Raw genomic sequence first — 16,556 nt, 5'->3', positions numbered from 1 at the left:
AAGTCAGTTCAACATTTTAATAAGTAATTAGTAAAGAAACAACATTTATTCTGCTTGTGCTTTTTGCTGTAAAATACTGTCATGGACCTGTGTCATTGCTGCTAGTTACCTCTGCAGGTGGAATAACTGCTGAATGTGTGACCTCCATAAAACCATATAGCCTACCTCAGCCCTTCACTTGGACTCAAACCACCAACAATTCACAGCAACACAGAATGGGAGGGGATTATGCTAGCAAGTGACATAAAACCCCAGGGCGCTAATTTCACTAGCACATACAGTGGGTATAGTAAGTATTCACACCCATGCTAAAGTTGACTAAAAAGAGGAATATAAAATCATCTTTTGAGAATTGATTGTAATGCCTTAATTCAAAAAATGAGTAAAAATCAAACCGCTAAGGACACTAATTTTCTTTGTGATTGAAGAATGTATCGTAAATAGATAAATGTTCTTCCTTAAATACAGGTTGCATAAGTATTCAACCCCTATGTTAAATTCCCATAGGAGCAGGAGGATTTTTTATATGTTTTTATTTTTAAAGGCCAGCTATTTCATGGATCCAGGATATTATGCATCCTGATAAAGTTCCCTTGGCCTTTGGAATTAAAATAGCCCCACATCATCACATACCCTTCACCATATCTAGAGATTGGCATGGTGCTTTTTACAGTTAGCCAATTAGCCTGTTTGATGCTCATTGAGCTCAATGCAAATCAAACAGGCTAATAGGCTAACTGGAAAAAGCACCATGCCAATCTCTATCTATGGTGAAGGGTATGTGATGATGTGGGGCTATTTTAATTCCAAAGGCCAAGGGAACTTTATCAGGATGCATAATATCCTGGATCCATGAAATAGCTGGCCTTTAAAAATAAAAACATATAAAAAATCCTCCTGCTCCTATGGGAATTTAACAAAGGGATTGAATACTTATGCAACCTGTATTTAAGGAAGAACATTTATCTATTTACGATACATTCTTCAATCACAAAGAAAATTAGTGTCCTTAGTGGTTAGATTTTTACTCATTTTTTGAATTAAGGCATTACAATCAATTCTCAAAAGCTGATTTTATATTCCTCTTTTTAGTCAACTTTAGCATGGGTGTGAATACTTACTATACCCACTGTATGTCTGACAGGTTACTTACCAAGCATACAGTCACTGCACCAACTGGTTACCGTTATATAAAGACGGATGAAATGAAGGTTTTAGAAGGATTACTGTCTCAATCCATATTAATAAAAACAATTTAAAAAGTACATAGCCATGATTATGGTGTGAATGTTTCACTTAAATCTATTGGGGTGGTCTGCATTGATAGTGTAATGTCTCACAGAAATGTTGGTGCTTACCAGTAGTTATCTCCTATTTTAGGCAAGCTTAAAAAAAACAGGCATTAGAACACCCTGGCCCATGTCTGACCCAGAACCAGAGGAGCGAGCACTTCCTCAACCGGTCGCGTATCCCCTGGAGGGTCCACCCTCTCTCACCAGGCTGCCAACCATCAGTGTGCATAATGCGTGTGTTATACTGTACATAGCGCGGGCACTCTGATGATTGACAGACGGTCGCTACAATAGAATATGAGTTGTTCTTTTGAGTAAAATGTGTCTAATTGGCATCTACTTTTATCACAACTAGGCCTCTGACACTTTTGGCCGCAGTCAATTGAGGGCTCTGCTCGACTATACAGGAGCCACCCCTTGCCCTCATTCACATATGGCCCATACAGAGGTGTCTGCTGAGTTTGCACCCTCAACCACATACCAAGATGGTGGTTACTCAGAGGCTTCACAGAGACCAGCGCTGGTGGAGTGATCCAGACAACATCAAGGAGAGACGAGCTATTGGACCAGGTATTCACACAGATGATGTGCACTGCAACAGACTGTGGCATCAACAGAGTCTGATCTGGTGTCCGGGTGTCCCCGCACATCAACATCTTGGAGTTGAGGGCTGCTCTGCTCAGCTTTCTTGCCAGGGTCAGCATGTCATCCTCAGGACCACTATCACAGTGGATGCCTCTTATATCAACAGGCAAAGGAGGCTGGGATCTTCTGCCTTCTGCAAGCTAGTGACCGTTCTGTGACAGTGGGCTCACTCTTTCTTCTGCTCCCTCAGAACTGTACATGTGCCGGCCCACTGAATTCTGCAGAAGACGTCATGCCAAAACAGAGTCCAAACCCAGGAAAGTGACCACCCCTTGTTAAATTCGCCATTTTGAATTTTGAAATGGTCAGGAATGGATTCAGCACCCTCATTAACACCTCATTAATTTGGAGTACTCAATATTTCAGGGTTCACCTTGTTGGCAAGTACACTAGTAGGCCTGGGGCAGTTGTTAAGAAGCCAGTGGTCTTGTGCAAAATCATGGCCTTTTGACCTTTTTCTGGGTGCATGGCTGTTCATGGTGCAAAGTCTTCATTTCCAAAGACTTGGATCATATCTTGAGCTGAAAGAGTCTAACAAACAGCAGGGTTTCCCGCAGCGCTTTCCTGCTAAGGCGGCCGCCTTAACAACACAGGGCTGCCGCCTTAACTAGCGTCTTCAATAAATAAATATATTATGTATAGTGATATTCGCCGTATTACTCTGTCATGTTTTCTCCCTGCCATTCCAAACCGTAGCCGCTAGTCTCCCTTCTCTGTAGAACGCATAAAAAAAAGAAACTTTTTCAAATCGAGTTGGCCTATGCGCACAGGCGACGCGCTCATTCAGCATGAGTATTTGATATCAGGTGCCACTGCCACGCATATCTCAGAGTGACTGCGAACACAAATAGCCTAAACCTAGCTAGATTTGACGACTCTCACAGGAATGGTTCTCCGGTGAATCTACCAAATGTATGAGATGAATGGCATAACACTTTTGAGCGCTTTATCTTTTTTTTTTTTATCACTCGTCTACTATGAATGCATAGCCCACTGCATCTTGTAATTTGTTGTGACAAACACTTGTGCCATCTAGCCTACAGCTAACAACAACTTGTGACGGCTATTCATTCACGTGTTGTAAAATACTGAAATTGTCTGAGGTTTACACAGGCTAGTTTAAACTTCAACTGTAGCTTCTTGTCTCCCATGCCAGTTTCATTCATCCCGACCGGGCGGGACGGGTTCGGTTTTGCTGAAATAACTCCTGAGTGTTTTTGTTCAGAGCTGAACATGCAACTGTAGGCTATTTGACAGATGACAGATTTGGTTGCTAGTGACAAAATATTAGCGTTCAATGCGGTACGATCTCGCTAATTATGTTTTAAAAAGCATTAAAAACGTTCCGGCTCTCTTGAGCAACAGGCACGCACAATATACAGCTTCAATCAAAGAATTGCAGCTTTAGGCTACTAAATCACAATTCACTAACTTTACCATACAGTCGCAATGTTACATTTTCATACAGTTTCATCTTTATTTCATGGTATATTCTAAAATATCCACCATTACAAATATTCTTGGTTTTAATAGAATATTATAATATTGACTGGCTTTAAAATATATCCTATGGTGCTATGCTGAGCAGTGTAAAGGTTTTGAAAGATACAAAAGGCCCTGTATTGGAGTTGTAAACTTACACTTTTAAGGTATAATATTGTCTAAATTGTGTTAATGATGTTTAATTGGTTGCTGATACAATTACATCTGATACAATGAATGTGAAATCCTGGTATATTGCTGTCATTAGTGTCAAAATTCAACATTTTCAACATTAATGAAATGCTGACAGCCTACTAAATTTTTACTTCAGCTGACCTCCTTGTCTTCAAGTAAATCAGAAAAGAAGTTATTTAGACAAGTGTGTGCTAGACTGCTCCTGTAGCCAACAATCCCCTCTCTACCCTTTGGGAATTGAACTGTTATATGATCCTTGGTGATATAAATTATGAAAACCCCTTTCTTTGGTTGGTCTTGATGCGGCCTTGACTCCTTTAAGACTCGGTTTCGACTCAGACTTGCTTCCTAAAAGACTCGGTCGTTGTCACTCTACAGTTAAACCAAGGGTCTTAACCCCCCCCCCCCCCCCCCCCCCCCCTTCCCATCGTAGGGCAGTGGCGGCGATGCGGCAGGGACGCTACGGCGACGCCCCCTTCCCCTGGACAGACACCACCTTAACTGACAAATTTTCTGGGGGAAACCCTGAACAGAATCTGTTGAATTCATCATCAACAATTTTATGTAAGACAAATAGCCTACATTTACGGAGGAGTTGGGTCAAAAACAAGTCCAGCTGCAAAGTTGACCTAGAGAGACGGGGCATGTGATGATGTTTAATAACCTTTGGACGCCAACCACATGTCCCATTATCTAGAGTTGTCTGTTGTTGTGTTATCAGGTTGTTCTTTAGGAAGTTGGACATCCTATTTGACGTCTCTAAGGACTAATTACCCTACATAAAATATTATGATGTTTCTTAATCTCAACACTCCTCTGCAGTCTAACAAATTCAGTAATTTTATACAATATAGTAGGCTTCAGTAAGAGCTGTTAATGGTTCTGTTTACATTTTTTCTGTAAATATAACTAGTTTTTTCTCAGACCAAGGCACTCCTTAGTTAAAATGTCTTTATTGAATTAAGGACATGTCCTATATGGACTGATTTAAAAAGCCCACGCGTAGCGGCATGTGGCTTTCTTCAGGGCATATGATTTAAAATTATTCAAAAAGCCCACATGCAATATGCAAAAAACGGTAACACTTTATTTTAATGTGTCACTGTTACAGTGTACCTACCCGTGTAACAACATGTACTATCAGGTACTATCATTGTACTTGAATTATGTATTTGTGGGTACCTAGTATATAGTTGTTACATTGTAATACTGAGTGCTTTTACAAAACTTTGCCAATTTGCCTAAACTTTTCATCAGAGGCAAAGGGCTGACCTGAGACCTGCTGGATGGGGTAAATCTGGTCATGATAGATTTAATATACAAACCATTCTGAGCTCCAGTCAAATTAACTGGTACGCTTAACAGGTTTATTCCACTGTATCAAATAGTAACAAAGGTGTAGCAGTGCAGCTGTTACATGTACTGTACACTGAGGACAATGAGGCCTTGACTGGAGCTAAGAATGGTTATCAAATTAGGTACAGTAGGTGCACTGTAACAGTGACACATTAAAATAAAGTGTAACCCAAAAAACATACTATTTTGCTTTTATGCATGTTTTATTTACATATGCCTACTTGTTATGACAAGAAAACCACACAAGCTACACCTAACATCTATTTGTCATATTGTGTATTGGCTTAAAAACAACACAGAAGGACATAGGTGCAGTATGAACATCAAGTTGTAAAATACACTGTGTCAAAAAGATAAGATAATAAAATGATAAAGACAGTGTTACAAACTATCCTCTGTTATTTCAAAAACATACACAGAGGTGGGGGTAATGTAGGCGTGTCATTGGCTAGGCCTACTGCAATTTCATCTGCCACCAACAGGCTATTCACTATGCACTGAAGCTACTCAACAAGTCTGAACATGTCACTACATGGGAAAGTACAGAAGACCATGTGATAGCAAGCATTGAAAATGTTAACCCTTAAAGTACAAAAAAAACCATAGATCATTCTGACATTAATATTATGAATAGCCTATGTGTGGATTTAGACCCCATACAATGTAATATATTAGCTTGGCTTAGCTTATTCAGAAAACTAGATCAGATTTGTACATAGCCCAGCCTAAATAAGGTGGCCTGACTTCTGGTCAATTTTGGCTGTATCAAGGCCCCAGATGCTTATCGAGGTTTGGCCGCCTTCGAATTCCAAATGGCTTCAATTTCTCAACGTTCTCCAAGGCACAAAACTAACAGCCCACGAGCACTTTTACGGCTCGATTATGTAAGTGTGCAAATCCTGAAGAGGACGTCTAATCAATCGAATTATGTCCACTGTAGTATAACAAGATGGTCTCCGTAAACAAGACGCAGGCAGATGTGACGTGACGGGGATTCCTCGATACGTCACACGGGCTATTTAACTGGGTGGACTTCTAACTATAGCTTATTCTCTTCCTCCCTGCGAAGCTATACAACGCTGAATCACATGAAGCTCACTGTTTACAACAAAGAAACCAAACCACTCGCAGTTTTACTTCTAAGGAACAAACACCGAACAACACTTTCAACGATGTCAAGCAAAGGTAACACTTTTTACTTGACATAACCATGACGTGTTTCTTTCACCTGATAATTTGCTGTTAACTTCGACCCAGTTGTTAAATAATATGATTTTGCCTTATCTTTTCAGAGGAAACTGCTATCCTTGAGTGTGCCCATCAGCTGCGGAAGATAGGCGATCTTCTTGACTGGAAGTACAAGCTTTTGGATATACTAATAAGGAATTACAGACAGGGTGCCAAAATCAAGTGAGACTGAATGGCATCGATGGAAGTGCAGCTGACGTGACAGGCTAGGTACATGCAACGGCATGTCCTCTCGCTGCTGGCCCGTTCAGAGATCGACGGTCGTGCGCTGGACGGAGTTACCGGTTATGCGGTGGAACAACTGCAGTGAAAGCATGCCAAACCTAACCAAAGGACCATTTTCGAAAATGGGTCTGGCTCTTCGCGGGAAACTTCACTTACCCGCTGTCCTACTGAGCAGCCAGGTCACTTCAAAACCAGCAGCAAGTTTGGGGAGCCTTGAACTGAACTCTTGAGAGATAAGTGGGCCGGTCAGTGGAGTTGACTGTTGACTCTACTGCGACAAATGTGAATATTTAAGACATGTAAATAGCAATTTATGGTCGAAAGCTAATACATTTGCATCACATGTTTTTATGTGTTAGAAATGCATTTGCATTTTCTCTAAATAAACAAACAATGATATGCTAATTCAGTCCCATTGTGATGTGTCTACAGCTAGAGGACCATCCAGGTCCAACGTGGTCTTGAATGTGATATTAACATTTTATTGTCATATTGTTTTAGCACGTGATATTTCTCATTTACAAGTAAGTTATATAGTCTAGACATGCTTCTTCAAACCATGTGAAAGGCACTAAATTGGCAGGTAAACAGGGGAAGACTACCATAACATCATTTCAGGCACTTAAAAGATCTTCTTTTATTATGTGGTAAAAAGCAAGTGTACAAATCAGGATCCCTTTCATGAAGTCTCTGAAATACATTTACATTTATGAAGTGTTTCGAACAACAGTACACCTACAGGTATGACCCCTGCTCACCCCAAAGAAAATAAGAAGTGCCCCACCCCAACCCAATCAAACTTCGTCTACTCGCCCACAGAACACAACCACTGAAGAGGGAACCAATTAGCCAGAAAAGATGTCCAAAGCCAAAAGAAACAGGAAAACCAAAAAGAGACAATTAAAAACAAAAAAATTACAAGGGAATTAATGTAATACAAGCTTTCAGAAATAGAAATGACTTTACATGACAAAAAGAGAAACAGAGGTGGTGAAATTATTTAAAACAAATACCAAACTTAAAAAAAAAAATGCGTCACGTTCCAGCAAAAAAGTTAGGCGTGGTGTCCTTGTTTGTTTAGCGAGGCCTCATGAAGTATTAGTGTGAGAGGGTGAGTATCTGCTGTGCTGGGACACAATAATACAACTTGTACCCATCTCGAATACATCCCAGCAACCCCCCCAGTTAGTTTGCTTATTGTAAGGAGAGCAATTTTGCTATTTATCCCCGAAAAAAGGCAAGCTCCACTTGCTTAACAAATGAGTAGAAGTATCTGAAAGCAAGCTGAGGAAGGATCCAGGGAGAGCACATGGGAACATGGACCAATCTCTATGAGAGACTGAGGTCAGAGTTGTTTGTCCACACCAGCAGACAACATGGCCAAGACAAACAATAAAATTGATAGGTAGACTGGGCGTTAAATTTGGTAAGGGCTTTTAACTGACTTCTTTCAGGCTTATGACAATAAACAGCAAAAGTATTTTCCAAGATTTGGATCTTGCGTCACAAACCCTAAAAAACCTGTTAAATGGCATTGGAAAACGTTTGAAGAGGGCAAATCCGAGAGGAATATACTATGAGATTACGTAGTTCAAGCTACATATTACACCTTTGCATACAAATATCCTACACGCAAACATTCTTATCGTATCATCACCGATACCAGTGTTTGTACACAACCCGTGACAAACCTGCCCACCATAATGTTCTTATGCAAAACGGTCGTCCTACTACTGTAGTTCACATTTCTCACATAGGGGGAATCTTAGGGGGAATTACTGTCTACCTACAACCACTAAACAGACCTACACTCAAGCCCAATCCAATCTATGGGGCCTGTCAAGGGGAATGTCTTTCACATTAAACTGTGATACTATGCACAAACCAGGTGGCTGATCAACATTGATATCAAGAGCAAAGGCATACAGAAATCGGCTGCCAGACTTTCCACAGTTACTCTTGTTTCCCTTTATTCTTTTGATATCCATACCGTACAAGACCGCCCCCTATCTCCTATTTGACTGGTTAAAAGTGAGTCTCAGTCAGATGAGTCCAATGAGTGGCAGACGTTAGTATTTATTAGCGCAACTGGAGAGCAGGGGACACTGATCACCCTGGCCAATAGCCTGAAGGCATTTTCTTTTAGTCCTTAGGTTCACACACACACAACAGAAATGTAGGCTTTAAGGGTACTTATAGCAGGCTCGAGTTCTGTTCTTTTTTTTTTCTTGTGTTGTTTTTCCTCCCTGGTGAAGAGTGAGACTAGATATTGCACAAACTGAGGGAAGATTCCAGGTCTCCCTCTGAGTTGCACTCCTTCTCAGGTGTTAACAGGAGATCAGGTGGAACCACACCAGCGCTCAAATTACACAGAACATCACAGTGAACTGTATTTGTTTTGCGGCCCAAAAAAAAGAAAAAGAAAAGAAAAAAAAAGGTCTGAAACAAGTTGATATCCAGAAAAAGAAGAAAAGCCTTCCCCCTGATCATCAGTGTCATCATTATTATTATTATCTTAATTACCGTCCTAAGCATCTTTACAACAAGAGTCCAAACATGGTAGCTACAGAAGTGAGCTCCAGGGCCAACAGCCTTCTGTGTCGGTCTTCATGAGCGAGCTAAAAAACAAATGTCCACCATTTTCCTCTACACCCCGCCCCCTCCCCCATCCTTTTTCCCACAATTCATTTGGTGAAGGCAGCCACGACGGCCCAAAGCAGCTCGTTGGCCCCCGACTTGGCGGCTTCACCTTCGGGGTCAAGGTCCAGCAGCAGCCGCACCCTCTTCATGGCCAGGTCGTACTGCTCGTCCAGGAGGGGTGCGAAGGCGTTCTCCAGCACGTCAGACGAGTGGGCTAGGAAGATGAGCGCCAGCATCCGCCTGTCCATGCGCTGCGGCTCGTTCACCCACCGATCGAGCACGGACTCCTGCACCTTGCGCACCAGACGTTGCTTGATGGTGCTGTTGGTGAGCGGGTGCGTGGTCATGTCGAACAGCAGGAAGTTCTGCTTCTCGGTGGTGAGCACGCCCTTCTCCACCAGGTTCTTAGCTAGACGTTCGCGCACATTCCGCAGCTGAAAGTGCAGCTTTAATGGATTCCACGTCTCACCTGTGAGACATAAGGTGACAGGTGAAACAATTATGCCAGATAAACAGCCAAGCATGCATCAGTGTGCCCAAAACTAAGGAAACTCTACTTTAGAACACTTAGTTTCAATCTGTATATCAATGACCTTGCCCTTGCCACTAACTCATTTTGCACACATGAAGACCAACTGATTGATTGCATGTCTAGGTTATATCTTATTTTGTTCCGCTTTGAAACTGCCAAGTGCCTACATTTGAATGTCTGCTATCTCCTGATAGGCTTTACGGGCTTAAAGACAGTCTGCACAAAAGTTGTACAATCATTTGAATATTCGTTTGCCATGCAAACCACACCCTTACTCACCGCTCAGCAGCTCAATCCAACTCTGGACTGTCTCAGGAGGCTGAGTCTCTTTGACGTGCTTCAGAGCCTCGTCCAGTAACATATCCCCCGTTGGTGCATCGGACTTAAAGATGACCTGGCAAGAGTTTAAGGGGAGCTGTTATGGTTTGCTACCCAACACACAAAAAGATAGAACATGCGGTCTTTCTGTCTGTCAAAGGTCTGTGTGATGACGCATTTCTGCATTCCCTAAGCAAATTTAAAAAAAAAAAACATTACCAAACATTAACAAACATCCAAACAATGTTCTGCACAACTGTGTTTACACATATCTTACAAACAAAAAATAAGACCACGAAATTACCATTTGACCACCATCGATTTGATTGTGACCGGTCATGAGGGTCGAACAAGGAATTTTTCAAAATAGATCATATTATGGTAACATAAGATTTCAGGCCGCAGTGCAGTGACACAATTTGGCAAATAAACCTTGAGGGCTATATATGATACATTAAAAACATACAATGCACAACGAATAATTGAACTTTAGCATACTAACCGATACAGAACTTATATGTGCACAACAAACAAAAGCCAATTCATGTAATAGAACGGCCATGGCCTTCTATGACATAGGGAACTCCTTGATTGCTTTGATTGAACTGTTCCTCCTAATACCATGCAATTAGACCATAAAAATCTGTCTGGCAACACCTTGTGATACTTCACTGGGTTCACAGCTCAGAGCATTCCTGACAATTCCTCCACCCCTGGTCTCACCCCCCAAACCCCACCCCCACTTTCAAGATCTTAAAACAGCTGTAGTTGGAACATCTGGTTGCCAGAGTGTAGATGGATAGGCCTTAAGCTAGGCCCCAACTTTCATGCTTGCATTGCTTTATCATTTCTCTCACATGTGTCCACACACACGCGCACACAGTCTCTTACCTTTCTTGCCAGCAGGCTTTTCCTCCTAATGCCACAGGGCTCCAGATGTAACCGTCCTCTCAGAGCCAGCTCTATAAGCATGCAGCCACGAAGCCCAGAGGAAATGCAGTCATTCCAGAATGATGTGTAGCCCTGCGGTCAAGAAAGCCAACTCTCACATACCCAAGTTGCAGTAAAAAATATCTTTATCTTTATTACAACAGTGTAAGTGTTGGATAAATCGCCAGCAAAGTATTTAATTGACTGAATAATGTCAATTAATGCTTAATGCTTTTAAGACCATAAGCGAGGTTACCAGCAAACTCCCAAGACCTGCCCAAGTTCAGGGTAAAAGCTAAATAATGAGCAAGCAGGGACGTAATAATGCCTGAAAATGTTACAGCTTACAATTCAAATCGCAGACTATTCACAAGTGCAATGTATTTGCACTAATGACGCTTTGGGTCTAATGACATGGCCATGTAGTAAGCTGGGTCACTTGGGCAGAACGAAGAAAGGTCGGGTGAGAGGCTTTAACGTTAAGTTGTGAGGTTTAACGTTAAACTCAGTCCACTGTGTTTTACATTATACTTTAATCAAACATACTGACAACAGTTCCATTACGAATATAATGTAGTCTAAATGTAATGTCTATAATGACGATAACGCATATTTTGCAAGCGAAGAATAATGTGTTCTGTTAGCTGGTTACATTTGTAAATAGATTTCACACGTTTTTGTTTTCTATGTAACATTAGACTAGTTGACTGGCTAGCTAAATCAATAATACACATACAACAACAGCTCACTTCAGCTGGTTTAAGAATGTAGCTGCTAACGTTACTGATTTAACCATTAAAATTAGGATACATGGAAAACAGGGACGTTGCTACATTTAGCTTGCAAACCTAGATCAACTGGTTACATAGTTTATCCATCACCAAAGCCACATTCACTTGGCTTCGTCCCTAGCCAGCTAACGTTGGCAATAAGGATAGCCGCAGTGCCCAGAGAAGATTCCACTAAACCGATTAGCAGGCAAACAGTTAGCATAGCTAGCTAGTATCCTTGTCATAGTAAAACGGTATCATACCTCTCGGTCCTTCAATCCCAAAAGCAAAACTTCTTCCATCAATGTAAGACGAGTTTCTTTTGAATCTCCCTTGTCATCTTCCTCCTCTTCTTCACGACGAGACTCGTCGTCTTCCCCAATTCCTCGCTCCTTATCGGCGGCTGCATTTCGCGAGGCCTCGGTCCGTCTTTGCACAAGGCCTGAGCTTCTCTGTGTTAAGGAAGTCATGATCTATGGATAGGCCACAACAGCGACTACAACCACTAAATCACCTTTAGAATAGCATGTGCATATATATGCCAATGAATTAGAAAGCTAAGACATCGAAAAAGTCCTTGTTGACGTGGATAGTCAGGCATTCGAGAGCTGTTGCCTCCCAGGCACTTTCCTCCTCGATTTCCTCTAACAATATGGCGGAGAATGATGACGACAGAGATGGTATCCCATATGCCAAGCTGTGATGGACTGTCAATGTGCAATAAAGTGAAGAATAATGCTGCAAAGTATGATGTGTCTTTAAATAGCTCATTGTAATTCGAACGTGAATATTAGGCTTAGCCTAAGATCTCATACATAGGCTATAGGCCTAACGTACTAGAAACATTTAGGCCAGTTTTATTGAATGTAATAACTGAATTGAATCCAGTCAAGTCAAGTTTATTTATAGCCTAGCTAGCACATTTCATAGAGGTAATTCAATGTGCTTTAGGCCTACATTAACAAAACCAAACAGTTATAGCAGATAAAAGCAGATGGGCAAAGAGTAATTACAAATAAGATCATGACAAAAAAAAAAAAAAACATAAAAAGAAAGCATAAATCAATGTAAAATAATTTAAAAATGAAGAATTAACAAGAAGGCATAAAAAGAAAGCAATGAAGATAAAAGCATTTAAATAATAATTAACAAGAAAACATAAAAGACTCAAGGTGGAGCTAAAAGATATACAGAACTCAGAACAGTTAGCAGAAAGCATCTGAGAACAGTTTGGTCTTAAGTCTAGATTTAAAACTGGCTGCTGGGGCCTTTTTAAATGAAATCTGGAAGTTGGTTCCAGAGCTGAGCCGCATAGCAGCTAAAAGCAGCTTCACCATGTTTAGTATACCAGCAGGTTTTACTAACAGGTTTTCCCCCTGAGACCTGAGAGGACGAGAAGGTGTGTAGCCTACTGCTCAAATATGTCTGATAGGTATTTAGGCCCTGGTCCATTTACTGATTTATAAACAACCAGTAGTGCTTTAAAGTCCATTAATTCTGTGACTTACTGGAAGCCAGAGCAGAGATTTAAGAATTGGAGTAATGTGAACAGTTATTTTTGTTTTTGTGAGAACCCTAGCTGAATCACCTGAAGCTGTGATCCATATTTTGTTTCAAACATAGGCTACATGGGCTGCTGTCATATATAATATCTTATATTCAGACATTTGCATTAGTGTAACTGCAGAAGATAACACTAAAACATACTGCAAGCTAGCACCAGGCTGTATGATGGGTGATCAGCCTGCAGCATTAAGCCTATGCTTTAATTTTACCTTGATTAATCAAGGGCTCGTTCCAGAAGATAACAGCAGCTGGGGACAAATGATTGCAGTTGTTATGAAGTTCAATGCAATGCAGTTTCATGTGCAAAACACAAGCAAGGACTCCTCAAAAACGACAAAAACCTGAACAATTTCAGCTTTTCAGTAAGTTAGGTTAATCATATTTCCCAAGTTATCCTCAAGCTTCACCTATATGCTAACAAACAGCACAATTCAAAAATGTAATAATAAACAATAGCCTATTGGATGTAAGAACAAATGCATCTTCTGTGATCACCTGGTAACGCTATCTGATAGGCCTGAATTAAAATGGGTTAGCCTGCATGTTTTAGTGATAAATCTAGACTAACCCTACCAGAAGATTGTATGCCCTGACCACACAAGGTGGTGAAGTTAAGGAACAGTAACTTATTAACCTCATTGCCTCATCTAGCCATGCACCTTGTATTTGCCACACAAATACTCACATGTGTGGCAAACTCTTATCAGAAGCAGGCACAATCAGCACAGATTTCCATTCAGAGTATAAAATCGGGTTAAGAGTTAAATCTCTCATGTGTAAATGCACCTGTAGAGAGAGAGAGAGAGAGAGAGAGAGAGAGACTAATTTCAACAGACATGGTAAGCACAATAGAAAAGTAGGCAACTGTTGCAGACTAAGGAAGTAAAACTCAAAGATGTTTAACTCAAAGATATTTAATCGCCTGAGCAATGAGATAAATACAGCAGAGACATTCTCACGCACCAGCGCTCTTCCAACAGCAGTGACGGTACCACTTAATTGGCGTTTCCACACTGCAAATGTCCAGCAGCACAATTGAAAACACACCTCTGTGCCAGCGTGACGCATATGCCGGGCGTATTACAGCCTCTCATTCTGGGAGAAGGAGAGAAATAAATTGAAGTCTTACTAAATTCGAATTAACAGTATGGATTACCCTCAGAAAACAACGTTAAAATGGGGTGAGTCTCTTGTTCTGCCAACAAAGAAACATATAGCCTTAAACGGTTAGATTAAACGGTGTTATTATCTAATGTCGACTATTTGTGTACAAAAATAAAGTGATAAAACAAGTGAAAAACAACTACTACAACAACAAAAACCAAACAGATTTTGCCTTGTTTTCTTGCTCTTTTATTGATAGGGTTAAAACACTTTGAAGTAATTGGCACATGGGGACTAACAGCCATTTAGCAGGAGCACAGGACTTTGATCATTTGTGTTCCTTTGTAATGCATTTTGTAGAAAGTGCACTAATTTCCTCATGTGCGGGATGTGGACATCGAATTCTTGACCGTTTCTTCTTGCGGGTATCCCCGGATATGGAGTGGCATGCGGCATGTTTAAAGTGCGCTGAATGTAAGAAGTCTTTGGACGAGGCAGGTACCTGCTTTGTAAAGGATGGCAGAACTCTCTGTAAAGAAGACTACTACAGGTGCGTATAGGCTTACTTTCTGTTTTGCTATACCTTGTGATGGAATGACATGAATGAATAAATTAATCTGGCTATACTGCCAGACACAGACATTTTTTTTAATGGGCACAACAATTCTTGAGTCAGTTTGTGAGTAACGATTACAAGTTTTGCCCAACAATGTATTTTAGGGTTGTGCGTAATTTGGCGCATTGGACACGTGTTGCAGTTAAGATACATTGTTATAATAGATACATACGGTTAACAGTGGGCTACAGTGACTTATTTTTATGTTTAGGACTCCCTCAGAGCAAAATAAGTTTCTCAGATAGATGTGGCAGTTTTATAGGTCTCTCAAAATAATACATGTGATGATGTTTATGTACACAGGTTATACGGAATTAATTGCGGAAAATGTAAAAAAGTGTTCAGCAAAGATGACTTGGTGATGAGGACTTGCAAGAAGATCTACCACTTTGATTGCTTTCGGTGTGAAAGTTGCAACTGTCACTTGCTCCCCGGAGACGAGTTTCACATGCGAGATGGACACCTGCTGTGCACCGCCGATCATGATGTGTTTGAAACGGCGACCGGAGACCTCAACGGGCATACCCCAGAAAACATTTCCAATGCTAAGGGTAGAATTAATATTAAGATAGCTTTGACAAATATATCATATATTTTTAGTCAGGAAAAATAAGCGAGCCTTGAATCACACATTTATTAATTTTCTTATCAGAGGACGAATTGTCCCATCTGGACGTGGGGTCACTCAAGCGCACCCCAACACCACTGCAGAGGACCACACGGGTGAGGACCGTCCTCAGCAAAAAACAATTGCACATGCTTCAGACCTGCTACAGCGCTAATCCCCGACCAGACGCCCTGGTGAAGGAGCAGTTAGTGGAGATGACTGGCCTGAGCTCCAGGGTCATCCGAGTTTGGTTCCAGAACAAGAGGTGCAAAGACAAGAAACGAAGCACACACCCACACCAAACTCCGATACAGATCACACAAAAGGTGAGACCTCATCGACAAAAGGACTTACAATTACAATGTTTAAATACATCTTTAAGATGGTTATAAGCTGTGGAGTTTTTGGCGAAGGGAATAGTTAGATCTACAGCCTCTGTTTTAGGCTATACTTTGTATTGTCTTTGTCTAGATCAAAACAGAGAAGACATTGGAGACACTTTGTCCTGACAGTCCGATGGACTTCCTGAGGTTTCAGCAATCCTGGAAAATTATGAATGAGCTGACACTACACACTGATTGTGACGACTGGTTGGTGGTGAGTTTTAGATAAGACATCTCCATACTCCTGCTTAGATATGATATGGAGAAAATAACAATAAAAAGTTAACGCTGACTTCCCTGCTGTGTTTGTCAGACATCTTCCTCAGGGGAGGCAGATTCCAAGTCATTGTCCTCTCAACTGTTGGAGACTCCCTGCAGCAGTCTGGTTTCCAGTCCAGTCTCCAGTGCAATCCATTAAACCTGCCGTCTGCTAGCACTATCAATATTTCTGACTTCTTTCTAACATGAAAAGAAATAGAAACAGCAGTCTTTGCTTCAAGCTTAGCAAAAGCCTCTCTTCTCAGGAAAAAAAAAAATCTGGAACAAACAATGGTATCCCACCACCTCATGGCAGTGGATCTTAAAAATAATACGAATAGTCTATTGTAATGTTAATGTTATTTGTATCTGTCATGGCACTAAATAAC

General features: G+C 41.0%; 3 protein-coding genes across 3 annotated transcripts; 2 read left to right on the top strand and 1 right to left on the bottom strand.

The window, feature by feature from the left end:
- Positions 1-5,950: 5,950 nt before the first annotated feature.
- On the top strand, positions 5,951-6,842 carry pmaip1 (phorbol-12-myristate-13-acetate-induced protein 1). Its single transcript, XM_062554494.1, has 2 exons — positions 5,951-6,155; positions 6,263-6,842. Exons 1-2 carry the CDS (start codon positions 6,059-6,061, stop codon positions 6,382-6,384), a joined length of 219 nt encoding a protein of 72 aa, XP_062410478.1. The 5' UTR covers positions 5,951-6,058; the 3' UTR covers positions 6,385-6,842.
- Positions 6,843-7,055: 213 nt separating this feature from the next.
- On the bottom strand, positions 7,056-12,277 carry golph3b (golgi phosphoprotein 3b). Its single transcript, XM_062554161.1, has 4 exons — positions 11,897-12,277; positions 10,825-10,956; positions 9,895-10,009; positions 7,056-9,552 (listed from the first exon to the last, which is right to left on the bottom strand). Exons 1-4 carry the CDS (start codon positions 12,101-12,103, stop codon positions 9,128-9,130), a joined length of 879 nt encoding a protein of 292 aa, XP_062410145.1. The 5' UTR covers positions 12,104-12,277; the 3' UTR covers positions 7,056-9,127.
- Positions 12,278-12,285: 8 nt separating this feature from the next.
- isl1b (ISL LIM homeobox 1b) lies at positions 12,286-16,327 on the top strand. Its single transcript, XM_062554879.1, has 5 exons — positions 12,286-12,313; positions 14,664-14,853; positions 15,223-15,470; positions 15,572-15,852; positions 16,223-16,327. The coding sequence occupies exons 1-5, from the start codon at positions 12,286-12,288 to the stop codon at positions 16,325-16,327; spliced, it is 852 nt and encodes a 283-aa protein (XP_062410863.1).
- The last annotated feature ends 229 nt before the right edge of the window (positions 16,328-16,556 follow it).

Source organism: Sardina pilchardus, chromosome 14 (assembly GCF_963854185.1).
Source record: "Sardina pilchardus chromosome 14, fSarPil1.1, whole genome shotgun sequence".
NCBI lineage: Eukaryota > Metazoa > Chordata > Actinopteri > Clupeiformes > Clupeidae > Sardina > Sardina pilchardus.
The sequence above is the reverse complement of the archived record's forward strand: the minus strand, read 5'-3'. Positions and strand labels throughout refer to the sequence as shown.